The sequence below is a fragment of the Notolepis coatsorum genome (genome assembly GCF_963971535.1).
Source record: "Notolepis coatsorum genome assembly, chromosome: 6".
Lineage (NCBI taxonomy): Eukaryota > Metazoa > Chordata > Actinopteri > Aulopiformes > Paralepididae > Notolepis > Notolepis coatsorum.
Genome location: NC_140170.1, coordinates 146,674,935 through 146,692,832, shown reverse-complemented (window position 1 = coordinate 146,692,832; position 17,898 = coordinate 146,674,935). Strand labels below are relative to the sequence as shown.

The following is a 17,898-nucleotide window of genomic DNA, read 5'->3' as shown; positions in this document are numbered from 1 at the left end:
TGTTTCCATCATTCCTCTCTGGGAGTGTGTGTGTGTGTGTGTGTGTGTGTGTGTGTGTGTGTGTGTGTGTGTGTGTGTGTGTGTGTGTGTGTGTGTGTGTGTGTGTGTGTGTGTGTGTGTGTGTGTGTGTGTGTGTGTGTGTGTGTGTGTGTGTGTGTGTGTGTGTGTGTGTGTGTGTGTGTGTGTGTGTGGAGGAGCGGGGAGCGTGTGTGTGTGGAGGAGCGGGGAGCGTGTGTGTGTGTGTGTGTGTGGAGCGTGTGTGTGTGTGGAGCGTGTGTGGAGAGAGCCTGTGTGGATGAGAAGAGCCCCGGGCTCAGATCCTATCAAAGCTCTCTCACATCCAGGAATCACAAACCAACAAATTCCCAATGATGTGATGATTGAGAGCGGAACTGGCTGTGGCTCTGTGCACACTGTGATAAGCCGAGAGGCAGAGTGTTGAGCTGCCGGAGACGCGCTCGTCTCGTACGCTGCTGTTCTGGCATCTTAATGACACTACTACCGCTAGTCTTTCTCTGGGTTATTACGCTCTTTCCCTCTTTCTTTTAGCTTTTGATTTGGCAGCACGTGCCCTGGTGCTAGACGGCCAGGGATGGAGAATTGCGTGCGGTCGATTCCGAGTCCTAAACTCTCTGTTTGGGATGATTCAGAGTAGGGCTGTCCCCGACTAAGGATTTGGATAGTCGACTTTGATTGGCCGAAATTTACTTTCTGAAGGAGTCGACTGAAGGCTCCTTGTCCTCTGCGAAAGCATGCAATTGATCCACTGATGGATACATCTTAATATTTGTCTAGTCTAGATGGGTGAAATCCTCTTTCAGTGCCTTCAGTGTTTTCTTAGGCAGTTTGCCTCTGGTATGCGCGCCATTAGCGTTAGCCACGCTTCTAGGCCTCTTTGCTTTTGGAAAGAATGATAATTTTTTTTAATTAAATATATTATAATATATATATTTTTTTTTGCATTCGACTACGGCTCCTTTTGATCGACTAGTCGACTATTCGACTAATCGGGGTCAGCCCTAATTCAGAGTTACCAATCGTATTCACTGCTTTTACTGAACAGTATAGACTTAAGACCATCAGTTTGGGGTCATGGGACAAAGGTTATTGAGATAAGGCTAATACCTATTAGAGAGATCTAACATGCTGCTATGTGTAAAAAATGCAGCAAATCAAGTCACTTAGTTTTCATTTATAACATGTTTATAACATGGTTTCTCTGGGGTTTGGGCTTTAGTATTGGGGGAAATTCTGCAATACCGATGGACAGATATCCTATACCAGTGTCTGTATCGGTGCAACCCTAGTTGACGATATATGATTTCAAAGGTTTGCACAGCTTTATATATATTTACCACAGGTTCTCATAGTGGGCAATACAAGCTTGACATTTGTATTATTTCCACATACGGGTGAAGAGGCAAGAATACCAGTACGCTCAAGTATCTTTTTCCATGTTCATACAGACACTTTATTTAAGTCTTCCTCTCTCTCTGGTGGCATTGTGTATTCAGAGTGGAGACAGAGAGGACACATCCCCCATTAGCACACAGAGCCTTTTAAGTGGTGCAGCTGAACTTAATTAGCCTCTTCTCCGTGACACACTGAGGCCCTTTCTTGCTCAAATTAATCTCTGCAGGTTAACGCGCGGCACCAACCCCACTGTCTCCGACAGGAGGTCGAATTTATCCTCTGCTGAGAAATGACTTAGTTAATGAGGGCTCTCTCCTCCACGCAGGGCCCGCTAACTACCTTGATTAATTAAAGAGAGACTCTTTCCTAATTAAGATCCTATTCTGCTCAGCTGGACTGTGGACTGCCACCCTGGAAAGCAGGCCAAGGCAGGACTAGTAATTCACAGCTCAAGTGAAATATAGCTTTGCCGCTGTGTTTGTGTGGACACATTCGTAATGATATGGAGTTTTAATCATCTGCCATATGATTGTAGGTTTATGTATAAATCAGATTTGTGATATGTACTGTATACAGGACTTAAGCAACCTCAATGAGTAAAAAAGATAAATAATTTTTTTTAAAGGTACTATTTCCCATACTGAGAATGCTAACAGAATGCTAAAGACTTTCTCTCTCTTTGTGTCATGTCTTCTCCGTGAACCCAACTCATTACACACAGCACTCACCCTGTTACGTTGGTGCAGTTAGACCAGTGGAGCATGTAGTAGTCAAGGAGATGACGGTCTCTCTCTCTCTCTCTCTCTCTCTCTCTCTCTCTCTCACTCTCTCCCTACAGGTCAACGGTAAAGACCTGTCTAAAGCCACCCATGACCAGGCGGTGGAGGCGTTCCGCGCGGCCAAGGAGCCCATCATGGTCCAGGTGCTGCGACGCGCCCCGCGCCCCAAACCGGCCAATCCCGCGGCCGACACCCAGGTGACGGACATTAGCACCCAGACGGACATCACCTTCCAGCACATCATGGCCCTCACCAAGCTGCCCGCCTCTGCGCCCACCATGGCTGTCCTCGAGCAGTACCTGCTGCCGGAGGAGTGAGTAGAGAACACATAAATAATATGATACAGTACCTGCTGCCGGAGGAGTGAGTAGAGAACACATAAATAATATGATACAGTACCTGCTGCCGGAGGAGTGAGTAGAGAACACATAAATAATATGATACAGTACCTGCTGCCGGAGGAGTGAGTAGAGAACACATAAATAATATGAAACAGTACCTGCTGCAGGAGGAGTGAGTAGAGAACACATAAATAATATGAAACAGTACCTGCTGCCGGAGGAGTGAGTAGAGAACACATAAATAATATGATACAGTACCTGCGGAGTGAGTAGAGAACACATAAATAATATGATACAGTACCTGCTGCAGGAGGAGTGAGTAGAGAACACATAAATAATATGAAACAGTACCTGCTGCCGGAGGAGTGAGTAGAGAACACATAAATAATATGAAACCGTACCTGCTGCCGGAGGAGTGAGTAGAGAACACATAAATAATATGAAACACTACCTTTTTTTATATTGTGGCTTCATCAAAAACAAGCCTTACAAAATGCTTCATTATCACGAAATCAAAAAAAAAAAGTTTCTCGAAAATGTCTCTTTGTAACTAAATCAACCATTCTGTGTTGTAGGTAATTCATGGTCTCAGTTATATGAAAGGGAAACATTTACAGTATGTATGACTGTATGGCCCGATTCTTAGATACAGATGACTCCCCTTTACGTCCCTGACTCACTGCCTGATGGGCACCACCAGCGCAGCAGCAGAGTAAACGCACTTCTCTTTCACTGGACCCGCTTGGCTCGTAAGACGTACCAAAGAGTAAACCGCGTCCCGTTCCTCCTCGATGGGGTCATTTTCCCACATAATGAAGGATACGGGACAGAAGGAGAAACGTTACTTCCAGACCTCTCCTACTCTGAAAAGGTCACGGCGCCGCCACACTCAATGGAACCTGTCGCAAGTGTCCGTTAATTAAGATAGAGACGTCTCGCGTCGAGCCGCGTTGGGATTCAAGCCACGTCTGCTGCGGGAGTTCATGGAATTGTTCCGCCTGTCACTTAAGGAGGTTGGGGGGGGGGGGGGGGGGGGGGCGCAACACGTCCCGGGGGAAACCCAGCTGCGCTAAGACGGCTGTGTGTTCATTTGTATTTGCATATTGATTCACGCTCTCAGTCTTTTTGTTTCTCTCTGTGTGGCCCCTGGACCTTCACACACACACTGCGGCAGAATGATCAATCATGGTTTATTTAATTGATTTGAGAATCGAATTAAAAACGTGGCATGTTAATTAGCGATTTGCCCCAGGGCACTGCTGTATCTGATTCAAGACTGACGTCTCCAAATGAAAAAGAGACCGATTATTTCCTTTTAAGATTTTCATGTAATATTTCAATTAAGGGGCAGAATTAAATTAAATCTAAACAGACTGATATGTGTGTCTTTAAATTCAGGTTCTGTCTAGTTCCTAGCACCAGTGTGGCAAGTCATTGTGCTTAAACTAAACAAACACTGTGTCTCTACTAGTCTCTGGAGATTGTATAGCATTGTACTACTTTCCAGCAGATCTCACTGTCTCATTACTCCCCTCAGGCGTCCTCCAGGACACGCTTACTTCGACCCCAACGACTTCCTGGAGGGGATACAGCAGGAGATGGAACGAGAGGAGCTGGAGTACGAGGTAACACTGCACGCCCTTCACCTCCACCCTCTCTCCCTCTCCCCCCCCCCCCCCCCTCTCCGCCGTCCTCGCAGGATGAAGATGGACACGCAGGCGGCCGCCGCCGGGGCCTTCCGTTCTGACTGAGCCTCTGTTGTGTCTCCGGCCGCCGCCGCCGCAGGGCCCCTCTGTCTCCGCCGTCTCCTGACGCGTCACAGTTATTGATGGGAGCGGCCCACTCGCTCTGCCCATGAAGACGCCCCCCGCGCGGCGCCCAGACAGACAGACAGACAGACAGACAGACAGACATCGAGTGGCTTGTTTGTTCCAGCAGATGCGAACCAGTGACATCATTACTTATCAGTGACAAGAACCTAATACGTCTTTGGCGAAGGTGGGGGGGGGGGGGGGGTTACGGCTCCGTGGCACGATGGAGATCAGGCAGACTGTCTAATTGGATGCTACAGATAATAGGTCTGCAGTGATTGATCTGATGACGCTCATTAACAATGCCTACATAAAGGAGGTAGCCAGGAGATATAGACTCCCGGGTCCCTGGTGTGCTCCTCAGATGACCTCTGACCCCCCCCCCCCCCACACACACACACGCACACACACAGAATATTTCAAGCCCCTAGTTCAGTGTCATATTAATAATAATGACCATGTGAATAACTTGATTTATATAGCTTTTTGTGTACATTGACGATCAAAATAAAAGCAGCCATTGTGCTGTAAGGACAGAGACCAAATGAAACAGTATAGAAGATAATGAAGAATAGAACAGGAACAGAGACTAAATTAAACAGTATAGAAGATAAAGAAGAACAGAACAGGAACAGAGACGGTAAAACGAGACAATAAGTAATGAATAATAGTGTATTATTAATTGAAGCGGAGAGGTGAAGTTCTGCCCGGCCAAGGACAGACGTGAAGCACAGACAAACTCTCTGACCCTGTCCTCCGCACACAGTGTCCTTGTGAAGAGACACTCCATCTCTCGGGGACAGTGACTAAAGACCCAGTGACCTCCCTTCATGGATCTCTGTTCCGGTTGGTTTGGTTGTTAAGATCAAACTCAAGGAGTCAATGACCTACCTTGAAACTTTCTTCTATCTCAATATATACTGTATGTCCCCTGTCGCAAAAGGAACTCGCCAACATGATGGGAAATGTGCTTACCGTGTTCTCCAGAGTCAGACAAGAAGATAGATACTAATCTCCTCTCTTTGTGTTCAGTAGAAGGCTATCTTGCTGCAAGATAGCCTAGCTTAGCACAAATGAATGGAAGCGGATACGGACCACTAGCCTAGCTTAAAACTCTGGGAGAGGTGTTTTTTGGTCAACAGCTAGCTGGTCCATATTCTGCTTCCATTAATTTGTGCTAAGCTAGGCTATCTTGCAGCCGGATAGCTACTGAGCGCACAGAGAGGAAACTAGTATCTATCTTCTTGTCAGACTGGGTAAGCACGTTTCCCATAATGTCGGCGTGTTCCTTTAAGGGAGGTCCAGTCCGGCCGCTGCTGCCCCTGGGCCCCGTCGCCCGCTGCACTTGACTGCTGGTGGCTCATTTGCATAATGACATTACGCAACATTGTTAAAGAGCTTATTCTGCAGAGCCACAATAAAGGAATGAACTAGTCTGGACAGGAATCTAGATGAAAGGTAAGGCGAGAGTCTTTTCAGACCACCATTGTAAGGAGTAAAGGGAGTTATACCAAGTGTAGTCGATTGGATTAAAAGTTTTTTTTTGTTCTCACATCTCACTGTGTGGACAGCGTTCATTAAAAGCATACTTCCTGTAGGTTTTGTGGAAATCCCTTTAGTTTTTCTTTTCTTTTTTTTGTATTTACATTTTTTTTTACCCCGAAACTGTTAAGTATTCTATTCTGTTCCGCAGCAGATTAAGGGGGGAGATTTCAGTGCTCAGCATCAACGCTTTGAAAACAGTTGACAGGATTAACCCTTTCAGCACCCCGGGCCCCCAGAGGAACTGCCTGCACCTGGTATCTCAGGCTGCATCTCCTAGATTACAGGTGTTGACAAGTGACAAACGGGACTCTTCCCAGTTATGGGCGACTGCTGCCTCCCTCATGCTGTCACTGAGACTATAGGAGAGACTGCTGCCCCCCTCATGCTGTCACTGAGACTATAGGAGAGACTGCTGCCTCCCTCATGCTGTCACTGAGACTATAGGAGAGACTGCTGCCCCCCTCATGATGTCACTGAGACTACAGGAGAGACTGCTGCCTCCCTCATGCTGTCACTGAGACTACAGGAGAGACTGCTGCCTCCCTCATGCTGTCACTGAGACTACAGGAGAGACTGCTGCCTCCCTCATGCTGTCACTGAGACTATAGGAGAGACTGCTGCCTCCCTCATGCTGTCACTGAGACTATAGGAGAGACTGCTGCCTCCCTCATGCTGTCACTGAGACTATAGGAGAGACTGCTGCCTCCCTCATGATGTCACTGAGACTACAGGAGAGACTGCTGCCTCCCTCATGCTGTCACTGAGACTATAGGAGAGACTGCTGCCTCCCTCATGATGTCACTGAGACTACAGGAGAGACTGCTGCCTCCCTCATGCTGTCACTGAGACTATAGGAGAGACTGCTGCCTCCCTCATGCTGTCACTGAGACTATAGGAGAGACTGCTGCCTCCCTCATGCTGTCTGTCACTGAGACTATAGGAGAGACTGCTGCCTCCCTCATGATGTCACTGAGACTATAGGAGAGACTGCTGCCTCCCTCATGCTGTCACTGAGACTATAGGAGAGACTGCTGCCTCCCTCATGATGTCACTGAGACTATAGGAGAGACTGCTGCCTCCCTCATGCTGTCACTGAGACTATAGGAGAGACTGTTGCCTCCCTCATGATGTCACTGAGACTATAGGAGAGACTGCTGCCTCCCTCATGCTGTCTGTCACTGAGACTATAGGAGAGACTGCTGCCTCCCTCATGCTGTCACTGAGACTATAGGAGAGACTGCTGCCCCCCTCATGCTGTCACTGAGACTACAGGAGAGACTGCTGCCTCCCTCATGCTGTCACTGAGACTACAGGAGAGACTGCTGCCTCCCTCATGCCGTCACTGAGACTATAGGAGAGACTGTTGCCTCCCTCATGCTGCACTGAGACTATAGGAGAGACTGCTGCCTCCCTCATGCTGTCACTGAGACTACAGGAGAGACTGCTGCCCCCCTCATGATGTCACTGAGACTACAGGAGAGACTGCTGCCTCCCTCATGCTGTCACTGAGACTATAGGAGAGACTGCTGCCTCCCTCATGATGTCACTGAGACTATAGGAGAGACTGCTGCCTCCCTCATGCTGCACTGAGACTATAGGAGAGACTGCTGCCTCCCTCATGCTGTCACTGAGACTATAGGAGAGACTGCTGCCTCCCTCATGCTGTCACTGAGACTATAGGAGAGACTGCTGCCTCCCTCATGCCGTCACTGAGACTATAGGAGAGACTGCTGCCTCCCTCATGCTGTCACTGAGACTATAGGAGAGACTGTTGCCTCCCTCATGCTGCACTGAGACTATAGGAGAGACTGCTGCCTCCATCATGCTGCACTGAGACTATAGGAGAGACTGCTGCCTCCCTCATGCCGTCACTGAGACTACAGGAGAGACTGCTGCCTCCCTCATGCCGTCACTGAGACTATAGGAGAGACTGCTGCCTCCCTCATGCTGTCACTGAGACTACAGGAGAGACTGCTGCCTCCCTCATGCTGTCACTGAGACTATAGGAGAGACTGCTGCCTCCCTCATGCTGCACTGAGACTATAGGAGAGACTGCTGCCTCCCTCATGCTGCACTGAGACTACAGGAGAGACTGCTGCCTCCCTCATGCTGCACTGAGACTACAGGAGAGACTGCTGCCTCCCTCATGATGTCACTGAGACTATAGGAGAGACTGCTGCCTCCCTCATGCTGCACTGAGACTATAGGAGAGACTGCTGCCTCCCTCATGATGTCACTGAGACTATAGGAGAGACTGCTGCCTCCCTCATGCTGTCACTGAGACTACAGGAGAGACTGCTGCCCCCCTCATGCTGTCACTGAGACTACAGGAGAGACTGCTGCCTCCCTCATGCTGTCACTGAGACTACAGGAGAGACTGCTGCCTCCCTCACTCTGCTGTCACTGAGACTACAGGAGAGACTGCTGCCTCCCTCATGCTGTCACTGAGACTACAGGAGAGACTGCTGCCTCCCTCACGCTGCTGTCACTGAGACTACAGGAGAGACTGCTGCATCCCTCATGCTGCACTGAGACTATAGGAGAGACTGCTGCCTCCCTCATGCTGTCACTGAGACTACAGGAGAGACTGCTGCATCCCTCATGCTGCACTGAGACTATAGGAGAGACTGCTGCCCTCCTCATGCCGTCACTGAGACTGTGTGTGTGTGTGTGTGTGTGTGTGTGTGTGTGTGTGTGTGTGTGTGTGTGTGTGTGTGTGTGTGTGTGCGTGCGTGCGTGCGTGCGTGCGTGCATGCGTGTGTGTGCCAAAGGACATGACTGCATACTTAAAACAACTCTGAATTCCATTTGTAATAACTTCAGTTTGATATATATAACTTCAGTTTGATGTATATAACTTCAGTTTGATGTATATAACTTCAGTTTGATGTTTGGTGGTTTGATGGAATTTGACATGTCTGTGGATGTAGTCTGAGTTTTTGTGGATCTTGTGTGTTTCTTTGGGCGGGTCATCATAGGAAGTGGATTTGTACCGAGCCAACATCCAGGACAAGCTGGGTCTGACCGTCTGTTACAGGACGGACGACGAGGACGAGACGGGGATCTACGTCAGCGAGGTAATCGAGACTCAAGACAAAACACTTAATTCACCAAATAGATGACGTTCTGCGGTGGAATATAAGCAAGAGGTTCAGTAACACATCAGGACTTCACATGAAGTGCACCAGGAAAGCACAACAAACAATAGACTGTATGTAGATATATCAGTAGGGTGGACTGTATAAACGGTATGAATTTGCGCTACGGTATGGATTTTGACTATACCTTGTGACCGGTAGAGCAACTCTAAAGTAGCAATGACGTAACCACAGTGTGGAGGGAGGGGGCTGCTAGGAGTGGATCTAACGTTAGCGTTCTGAGGCAGGGCTCTACAGTGCGACTATTTCACTCGCATATTGCCCCTAAAGATAGATATGGGCGAACTGGAAAAATTATTTAGGAGCACAGAGGCTTTGCGGCCATGGGCGTGTCAACGCGCTATCATTTCATAATAGACACGGAACAGAGCGGACCAGAGCGAACTAGCTCTTCAGCCCTGCGTTGCACACAGCTGTGACAACTTCTCTCGCGAGTCGCGCAGTTTCTATGTGTAATGTAAACTCTGTGACGGATCCAATAGTCTAACATGCTTTGCATCCTCGCCATACTGGAATGCCCACGTCGCGCTAAAATCTTAAGTAATGTTAACGGTTGATGTAGCCTCAGAAAGCTAACGTTAGCTCGACTCCTAGCAGCCTGTTGATGTAGCCTCAGCAAGCTAACGTTGGCTCCACTCCTAGCATCTCTCTCTCTCTCCTAACAATCCTGATTCGATTCTTGAACCTATTTTATTCCAAAGGAATATATTGATGGACATTAGCTATAGTATATAGGTCAGCAGCTGTAACAGAATATTTTTTTTATTATTATTATTTATGTTTCAATGACAAAAAAAGCCAGCGGTGGACCGACATAACAAACGCTGTCACTGTTTACTTGTGTAAGGACATGGTTCCTTTTCAAACTGTCGATAGAAAGGGCTTTAAAGACATGGTCAAAACACGATCCAAGATATGCGTTACCTGCCAGCAGACACTTGAGAAAAGGTTTTGCATTTTGATATTGCAGTTTTGCACAATAAACGTTCTTAAAATACCTCTGTACTATGTGAAATATGTCCTAGTAATACAAGAGTACAGTAATAGCTGCCATACCAGTGTTTTACCCCTTCAGAAGCATTTATATAGACATTTTAAGATAAATGAATATACCGTGATATATACCGTTACCGTCTATCCTTCAAATTATACCGTGATATAAATGTTAAAGATTTTAGCCCCTGAGTCTTAGCAGCGTGGCATATGTTAATGCGTTCAGCTGTGTAGGGATTATTAGATGAGTTTGCAGTTACCACTAGTGCATAGACCAGTGAACCATGAGGTAGTTATACTAGATGTGAACTTTGACATAAACATAGGCTACAACGACCCCCAAGGCTGTCAAACGGTCCTTCTACTGAAAACAAAAAGATAACGCCCTCATTCTCCATTTGCTTCAGATTGACCCAAACAGCATTGCAGCGAAGGACGGCAGAATCAGAGAAGGGGACAGAATCATCCAGGTAAGTTCTCTGTGAGTTCTGCAGGGGAAGGTCTGAAAACCTACCAGGCTGCAGACAGCAAACAGCCAGTATATTGTGATTGTGAAGCTGCCATTGATAAGGCTTTTCACACTACACTTGTCCCTTCTCTAAGAGGGGCATTCATTCAGAGTCCTCTGCACTGCTAGACCTGGGATAAGGAATATTTCACACTTTAGAATTTTCAACTTTTGTTGAATTTTAAAGCTCAGCTAAAGACTCACCTGTTTTCATTGGCATTTTGAGGCTTGTCGTGATTGTTTTAATGTATTTGCAGCTTTTGATTTTATGTATCGCTGCTGTCGGGACAAAACCTCATAACTCCAAAAACCCAACTTTTCAGCAGATGAAAAAACCAACACAGATTTGAGGGTGAATAGAGTTAGGAGGTTTAGACAGATGATCGGTTTAATGCTTTCCCATTGTTTAAACTTTGTAAAACCCAAACACACATATGGAGGATGATCTACGGAGTTGATTTATATAATTAAAAAAAATTAAAGAAAATGGAGTTATGAGGTTTTGTCCCGACAGCAGCGGTATACTGTATTTTGTATTTTTTTTTATTTCTGTTTTTATATTGTAAATCACTTTGGTGCAACTTCAGTTGGTTTTAAATATGCTATATAAATAAAGTTGACCTTGAACTTGACTTCTAAAATCCCAGAAAATGCCAGTTGGTTAACTCTAACTTAAGGCTCAGGCCATGTCCACACGTATACAAATATTTTTTAAACGCAGTCACTGAAAACTGAGCTTTTTCAAAAACTTTTGGAGCTTTTGGAAATTGCTAACATCATGACTAGGGATGTCCGATATTATCGGCCTACCAATATTATCGGCCGATATTGGCATTCAAATGTAATAGCGGAAAATATCGGTATCGGTTTTCAAAGAAAATTTAAAAATAAAAGATTTTAATAAATTTTTTGACATTTATTTAACCTTTACCCAGGCAAGCAAGTAAGAACTAATTCTTATTTTATTTATTGTTAAAAGTATGCATAATGTTGTTAATTCCACGACAAGAGATATGTAATGTTAATTACCTGAAATTATTCCGTTTTTGGGGGGGGAAACCCTGCATATATCGGTATCGGAAATTAAGAGTTGGACAATATCGGTATTTTTTCTATTTTAATACCCTATTCAATCTCAAGGAGCTGTGTGTTGCCTGAAAAATGCATACTGGGAATCCGAAGGTGCAGTACCGGCCGCATCCTACCAGGCGGAGGTATCGAGCACCATTTGAAATGTTGAGTCTTTGGCTGTGCGTCGATTATATAGGTCCGGGCGGACTATTCTTTGCCGGAGTGTAGCGGTTCTAATGCTCGGATTGAGAAGAAACAATTACTCCCATGGTGGATTCTGTGTTGGATTATGTTGGCGAAACGATGGACATCAATACTTGGAATGGCGATCAGATAATTGGAATATTCTTTTCGGGGTACATCATAGTCAAGGTAAGGGCTATATGGTATCAATCTTGCGTTGATCCAAGAATGTTTTCATTGCGATCCAAGCGTATGTGTGTAATGCTACTCCATAACATATTCCTAAATCATGGATTTAGTATAATACACATTGCGGCTTATAACCAGCCTCTCAGGAATTGGCCCGGATCATTCCGAAATAACACTCATATTCACCACGGTATAAAACGGGAACGTATGGATGGGGAAAACATTTATTTTTTGCATCTTGCCCGGAAGAAACCCAGTGTCAAACTACTATAGTATTGTATCCATAGCTATAATATAGAATATAGTTATAGCTCTACAAACAAGGTGACTGACTCCATTAGTTTAATGGGTGGCACCGCATAGCCGTTTCCCGGAAGAGGCGTGGCACAGAATGTGTTAAACACTGTTGCTGTGGACAGGAATTGTTTTGAAAATGGAGGGGTGAAAAATGTTTTGTGGACATGGCCTCAAGCTGCCATACATAGGCCTTCCCCAGAGCCAGGCTACCCCTGGGTTTTATGTATGTGAAAAGGAGCTACGGTGGCCTGGGGGTCAGTCCTTCCCTCAGGGCGTAGAATAGCCCTGGGCTAGGAATGTGTGAACATATGCTAGGTGTCTCATCCCCCCCTCCCCTCCTTCCTCCAGATCAATGGGATAGAGATCCAGAACCGTGAGGATGCTGTAGCCTTGCTGACCAGTGAGGAGAACCGGAATGTCTGCCTACTGGTGGCTCGGCCAGAGATCCAGGTAACAAGGACGCCATTGATGCCTTTACATTCGCATGAATATACAGCTGGGTGGAATTACCTGAAATCAATATCACAGCATATTATCGCATTTACCTCGGTAAACGATAAATGAAATGATAACTAAAAATGGATTTCTTTTTTTGCACCAGTGCACAAATACCACATTCTCCATGGTGTTGGCCCATCTGTCAACATGTTTGAAATGTTTGTCTTTCAACATGTGATTTGTTGTTTTATAGGGGCATAAAATTAAACAGCCTTTGCTCTGGAGGAACATAACTTACGAGACATATCGATAGGGACAAAATTAAGTCGGCAAGAGATTCATAATGTCGTTATCGGTAAATGTTTGGTTCATCCGCCAACCCTACGTTATATTCTGATATTATTCGGGATACTCGAGTAGGCAGGGGTTTGTTCATAGGCGATTAGTCAGCTTAGAGCTGGGAGGAGGTAGACTGAATATGATGGTATACCGTCATGGATCCATGCAAAGGTATGGATTTCTACTATACCGTCATCCACAATATTTACAAATTGTAAAATTATACATCCAGCAATTCAACCACATACAGCCAACAACAAAACGAAATACAGAAAAAAAAAATTCAGTATTATACATATTTTGAGATATGAAATTGGATTAAAGTATACCCTTTTGAATGAAAACGCACCATGAAAATTAGGAAAATACGAAGGAAAATATTGTGATATAATGGTATGTGATATTCTGACCATATCTGACTTAAGTCAACTAATCAGTAGTTAGTTGGGTCTTAAGTTGACAAAAATAAAATTCAATGCTGAAAATGTTAAACGTTTGTTATTAGTTATCATGACTGGAAAATGATAATCACATCTCTGGCAGCACTATAACACAGAAAGAATATAACGCGGGGAAACACAATTGAACAAATCTGTTTATTAAATCACATATTCACTTACTCTACAAAACTCTATGACTATCAGCCGGGTAAAAACATACAAGGTTCTGTGTCGAAACTCAGCGAAATACCCATTATTCTACTGTTATTATACCAGAGTTGATCATTTGCATGTGGTTAACCGTCTCCCCGACCCTGTGTGTGTGTGTGTGTGTGTGTGTGTGTGTGTGTGTGTGTGTGTGTGTGTGTGTGTGTGTGTGTGTGTGTGTGTGTGTGTGTGTGTGTGTGTGTGTGTGTGTGTGTGTGTGTGTGTGTGTGTGTGTGTCAGCTGGATGAGGGCTGGATGGATGATGACAGGAACGACTTCCTGGATGACCTCCATATGGACATGCTGGAGCAGCAGCACCATCAGGCCATGCAGTTCACTGCCAGCATGCTGCAGCAGGTACACACAGACACACACACAGACACGCACGCACAGACATATACACACACGCACGCACACATACACACACACGCACGCACAGACATACAGACACTCACTTGCACATAATAAATGCTTTATTTGAATCTCACCAATTCAATTATACATACACACAACATGAACCTGAAAACTACACACACACACACACACACACACACAGCATGAACCAGCACACTACACTACACTACACACACACACACACACACACACACACACACACACACACACACACACACACACACACACACACACACACACACACACACACACACACACACACACACACACACACACAAGCAACCTAGTGTCATAATCAGTCTAGACTAACACATATGTCAGCTGCAGATTGTATAGGTTGAGCCAAATTCACTGAGATTAACATCTGCTCAGTTACAGTTGATGTATGAAGTGATTGTGGCTGTCATGTGAAAAGACACATACAGTGACATGCCTCCTCTTTTGTCTGTTTTGACTCAAAGATTGATTAGAAAATCATGGTATATTATATAAGGTACTAAAAATACCTTTACACTATTTTGGTTTAGTGTCTGGTGCCGTGTGGAATACAAGGTTGGCTCAATGATTGGCTGCTCAGATAATGAGCAACGTCACCTCACTGTCCTCAATCCATAATAAGGTCATTCGCCCTCACAGTGTTTCATGTTACTCAGTAATCACAGTCATATTATTATGTTTTGAAACATGGGGAGGATGCATTTGCTCATTTAGCAGATGGACGGTAATGGAAAAATATTATAATGACTCTAATAATAGCTAATAGCTACAGCTATTATCTTTACTTAGAGGATACGGGAAGTGTCATTTCTTTGCCATGCAATCAATGTATTGTTCCTACTTACAGTTATGGTCAATTTGGCCAACACCAGATTATAGCTCATAGAACTTCCACAAAAAAAGTAGTTTTTGCTTTGGATTTGATTTGGCATAATTCATTGTTGCGATGAACGCATTGTACTTTTTACATTTTAAAATTTGTGAGCTGTATTTGTTTGTTTTTTTAGAGTAGGAGAAATTTATTGTAGGTTTTAGTCTTTTCAGAGGCTATTATGTTGACTATGAGAAGCCCAGCACTGTTCATCACTGAGTAAATCTACACTGTACCAGAACAAAAGCTCTTTTAATTTGTTGCCTAAATAATATAAATAGAAGAATAATTATCCACTATATCCTGTGTTGTTACCCACTGCAATTACAAATCCATATTTACAGTATTGTATCACGTAGAAGAATAGTTAATGCCTACTACTGTGCCACTAGAGTAGACAGTATTATTATTCAGTAAATGCAGTACTATTCCTTTTGTCTGACCCTTTCTGTCTTGTGCCACAGAAGAAGCACGAGGAGGATGGCGGCACCACAGACACAGCCACGCTGTTGTCCAACCATCACGAGAAGGACAGCGGCGTGGGCCGCACCGACGAGAGCACACGCAACGACGAGAGCTCCGAGCAGGAGAACTTGGGCGACGACCAGACCACAGCCTCCAACACGCTGGGCAGCCGCAGGAAACTGACCTACAGCCAGGACACCCTGGGCAGCGCCGACCTGCCCTTCAGTGGCGAGTCTTTCATCTCCGCGGACTACGCCGACACGGACTTCCTGGGCATCCCGGCCGACGAGTGCGAGCGCTTCCGGGAGCTTCTGGAGCTGAAGTGCCAGGTGAGGAGTGCCGGTGGTCAGGGTCTGTACTGCCAGGCCGGCGGGGCCGGCAGCCAGGGTCTGTACTGCCAGGGCGGCGGGGCTGAAGGCCAGGACCAAGAGGGCGTGGACAAGGAGCTGGAGTTGCTGAACGAGGAGCTGCGCAGCATCGAGCTGGAGTGCCTGAACATCGTGCGCGCCCACAAGATGCAGCAGCTGAGGGAGCAGTACCGCGAGGCCTGGATGCTGCACAACAGCGGCTTCCGCAACTACAACACCAGCATTGACGCACGCCGCCACGAGCTGTCCGACATAACCGAGCTGCCCGAGAAGTCGGACAAGGACAGCTCTAGTGCCTATAATACTGGCGAGAGCTGCCGCAGCACCCCACTCACCTTGGAGCTTTCTCCAGACAACTCCCTCCGCCGTGGGGCTGAGAACCAGGGTGAAGCCGGGGCTTCGGGATCCGTAGGCCCCGGCAGGATGCTCAAGCCCCTACTGTCCCCCGTCCAGGAGGCTAGTAGCCCCAGCAGGACCAAAGCTTCTTCCAGGGATTCTGATGGAGGCCTGCAAACAGATAGCAAGGAGAGGAAGCAAGGAGAGCCTAGTAAATCAGGACGGGGGAATCATTCACCCTACAAACACGCCCACATCCCGGCCCACGCACAGCACTACCAGAGCTACATGCAGCTGATCCAGCAGAAGTCAGCCGTGGAGTACGCCCAGAGCCAGATGAGCCTGGTCAGCCTGTGTCGTGACCCCGTCTCCCCCAGCGACCTGGACCCCAAGATGGAGTGGAAGGTGAAGATCCGCAGTGACGGGACGCGCTACATCACCAAGCGGCCCGTGCGGGACAAGCTGCTGAAGGAGCGTGCCCTGCGCATCCGCGAGGAGCGCAGCGGCATGACGACGGACGACGACGCCATCAGCGAGCTGAAGATGGGCCGCTACTGGAGCAAGGAGGAGAGGAAGCAGCACGCAGTGCGCTCCAAGGAGCAGAAGCAGCGCCGCGAGTTCATGAAGCAGAGCCGCGCGGACTCTCTGAGGGAGCAGCTGGCCGCCCAGGAGGACAAGAAGGAGCCCAACATCATCGAACTGAGCCATAAAAAGATGATGAAAAAGAGGAACAAGAAAATCTTTGACAACTGGATGACCATCCAAGAACTGCTGACCCACGGCACCAAGTCGCCAGATGGCACAAGAGTCTACAACTCCCTCCTATCCGTGACCACGGTCTAGATCTAGGTCAAGGTCCAGGTCTAGATCCAGGTCCACGGCAGCCAGATGAGAAGGGCCTGGGGTGTATGTACTGTAAATAGGACACTACCAATTGGGGTAGAGATTCCTGCCTCGTTCAATGTGGCAACATTTTGTAAATATGATAACAAGAAAAGCCTTTTCTGAAGGAACTTTTGACGCCCTAGTGGTGGAGAGGTGGCCTGGTAAGAGTTCCATGGATGGACTTTTAGAGATGAATATGACATGACTGAGAATGATGTGAGAAATGTTTTTCAAATGCTTTCAATAGCCTTTTCTACCTTTTGTGCTTGCTCTTTTGACAAATATTGGGGGGGGGGGGGGGGATACAATATATGGGTCTTTTGGAAGGTTTCGAAAATGTGTTAAGACCATGTGCCATAAGTAAACACCCAACATTTACACCTTTGTTTCATTTTGTTTTTAACACGTATCTCTTATCAGTATTGTACTGTTATGCATACCTTATGCTTATTGAAAGAAACACAATTATATTTACCCTCAAGGTCAAACCATTATCCTTTTTTCAACAGGACTTTTGTAAACTTAACAAAGCAATGTTTTGTTTTGTAACAAATCAACTTTTTGTTTTCTTTATTTTAATATCTCCCAACGGTGCTGTTTTTTGTAAAGGTTTCACAGCCAGCAAAGTACCATCTGTTACATACTATAGACGACCATCATAAAACAATATCCTTGTGTACGTATGGCTAGAGGAGGACATTCCTCTCATGTTGTTGAAATTGAAATATTTCTGTGTTTATTGTTGAAGCACATTGTAGTCTCCTTACCTTTTGTAGGACTCCATGTATCGAGCAAAGTAACACAGCTTAACAAATCCTTAGTTAGCCACACAATTTGATGTCTTGTAAAA

At 46.1% G+C, this 17,898-nt stretch overlaps 1 protein-coding gene across 2 annotated transcripts in view; it reads left to right on the top strand.

Annotated features, from left to right (window-relative positions):
• pdzrn3b (PDZ domain containing RING finger 3b) overlaps positions 1-17,348 on the top strand; it is a 189,239-nt gene extending 171,891 nt beyond the window's left edge. Inside the window, exons 4-10 of one of the 2 annotated variants that reach the window (XM_084316341.1) lie at positions 2,252-2,505; positions 4,071-4,158; positions 8,868-8,966; positions 10,448-10,510; positions 12,637-12,738; positions 13,953-14,069; positions 15,459-17,348. In XM_084316341.1, coding sequence (XP_084172467.1) covers positions 2,252-2,505; positions 4,071-4,158; positions 8,868-8,966; positions 10,448-10,510; positions 12,637-12,738; positions 13,953-14,069; positions 15,459-17,006 — 2,271 coding nt within the window. In that variant the 3' untranslated portion in view covers positions 17,007-17,348. The remainder of the gene's footprint in view (positions 1-2,251; positions 2,506-4,070; positions 4,159-8,867; positions 8,967-10,447; positions 10,511-12,636; positions 12,739-13,952; positions 14,070-15,458) is intronic. The other variant, XM_084316342.1, reaches the window with a different exon arrangement.
• The last annotated feature ends 550 nt before the right edge of the window (positions 17,349-17,898 follow it).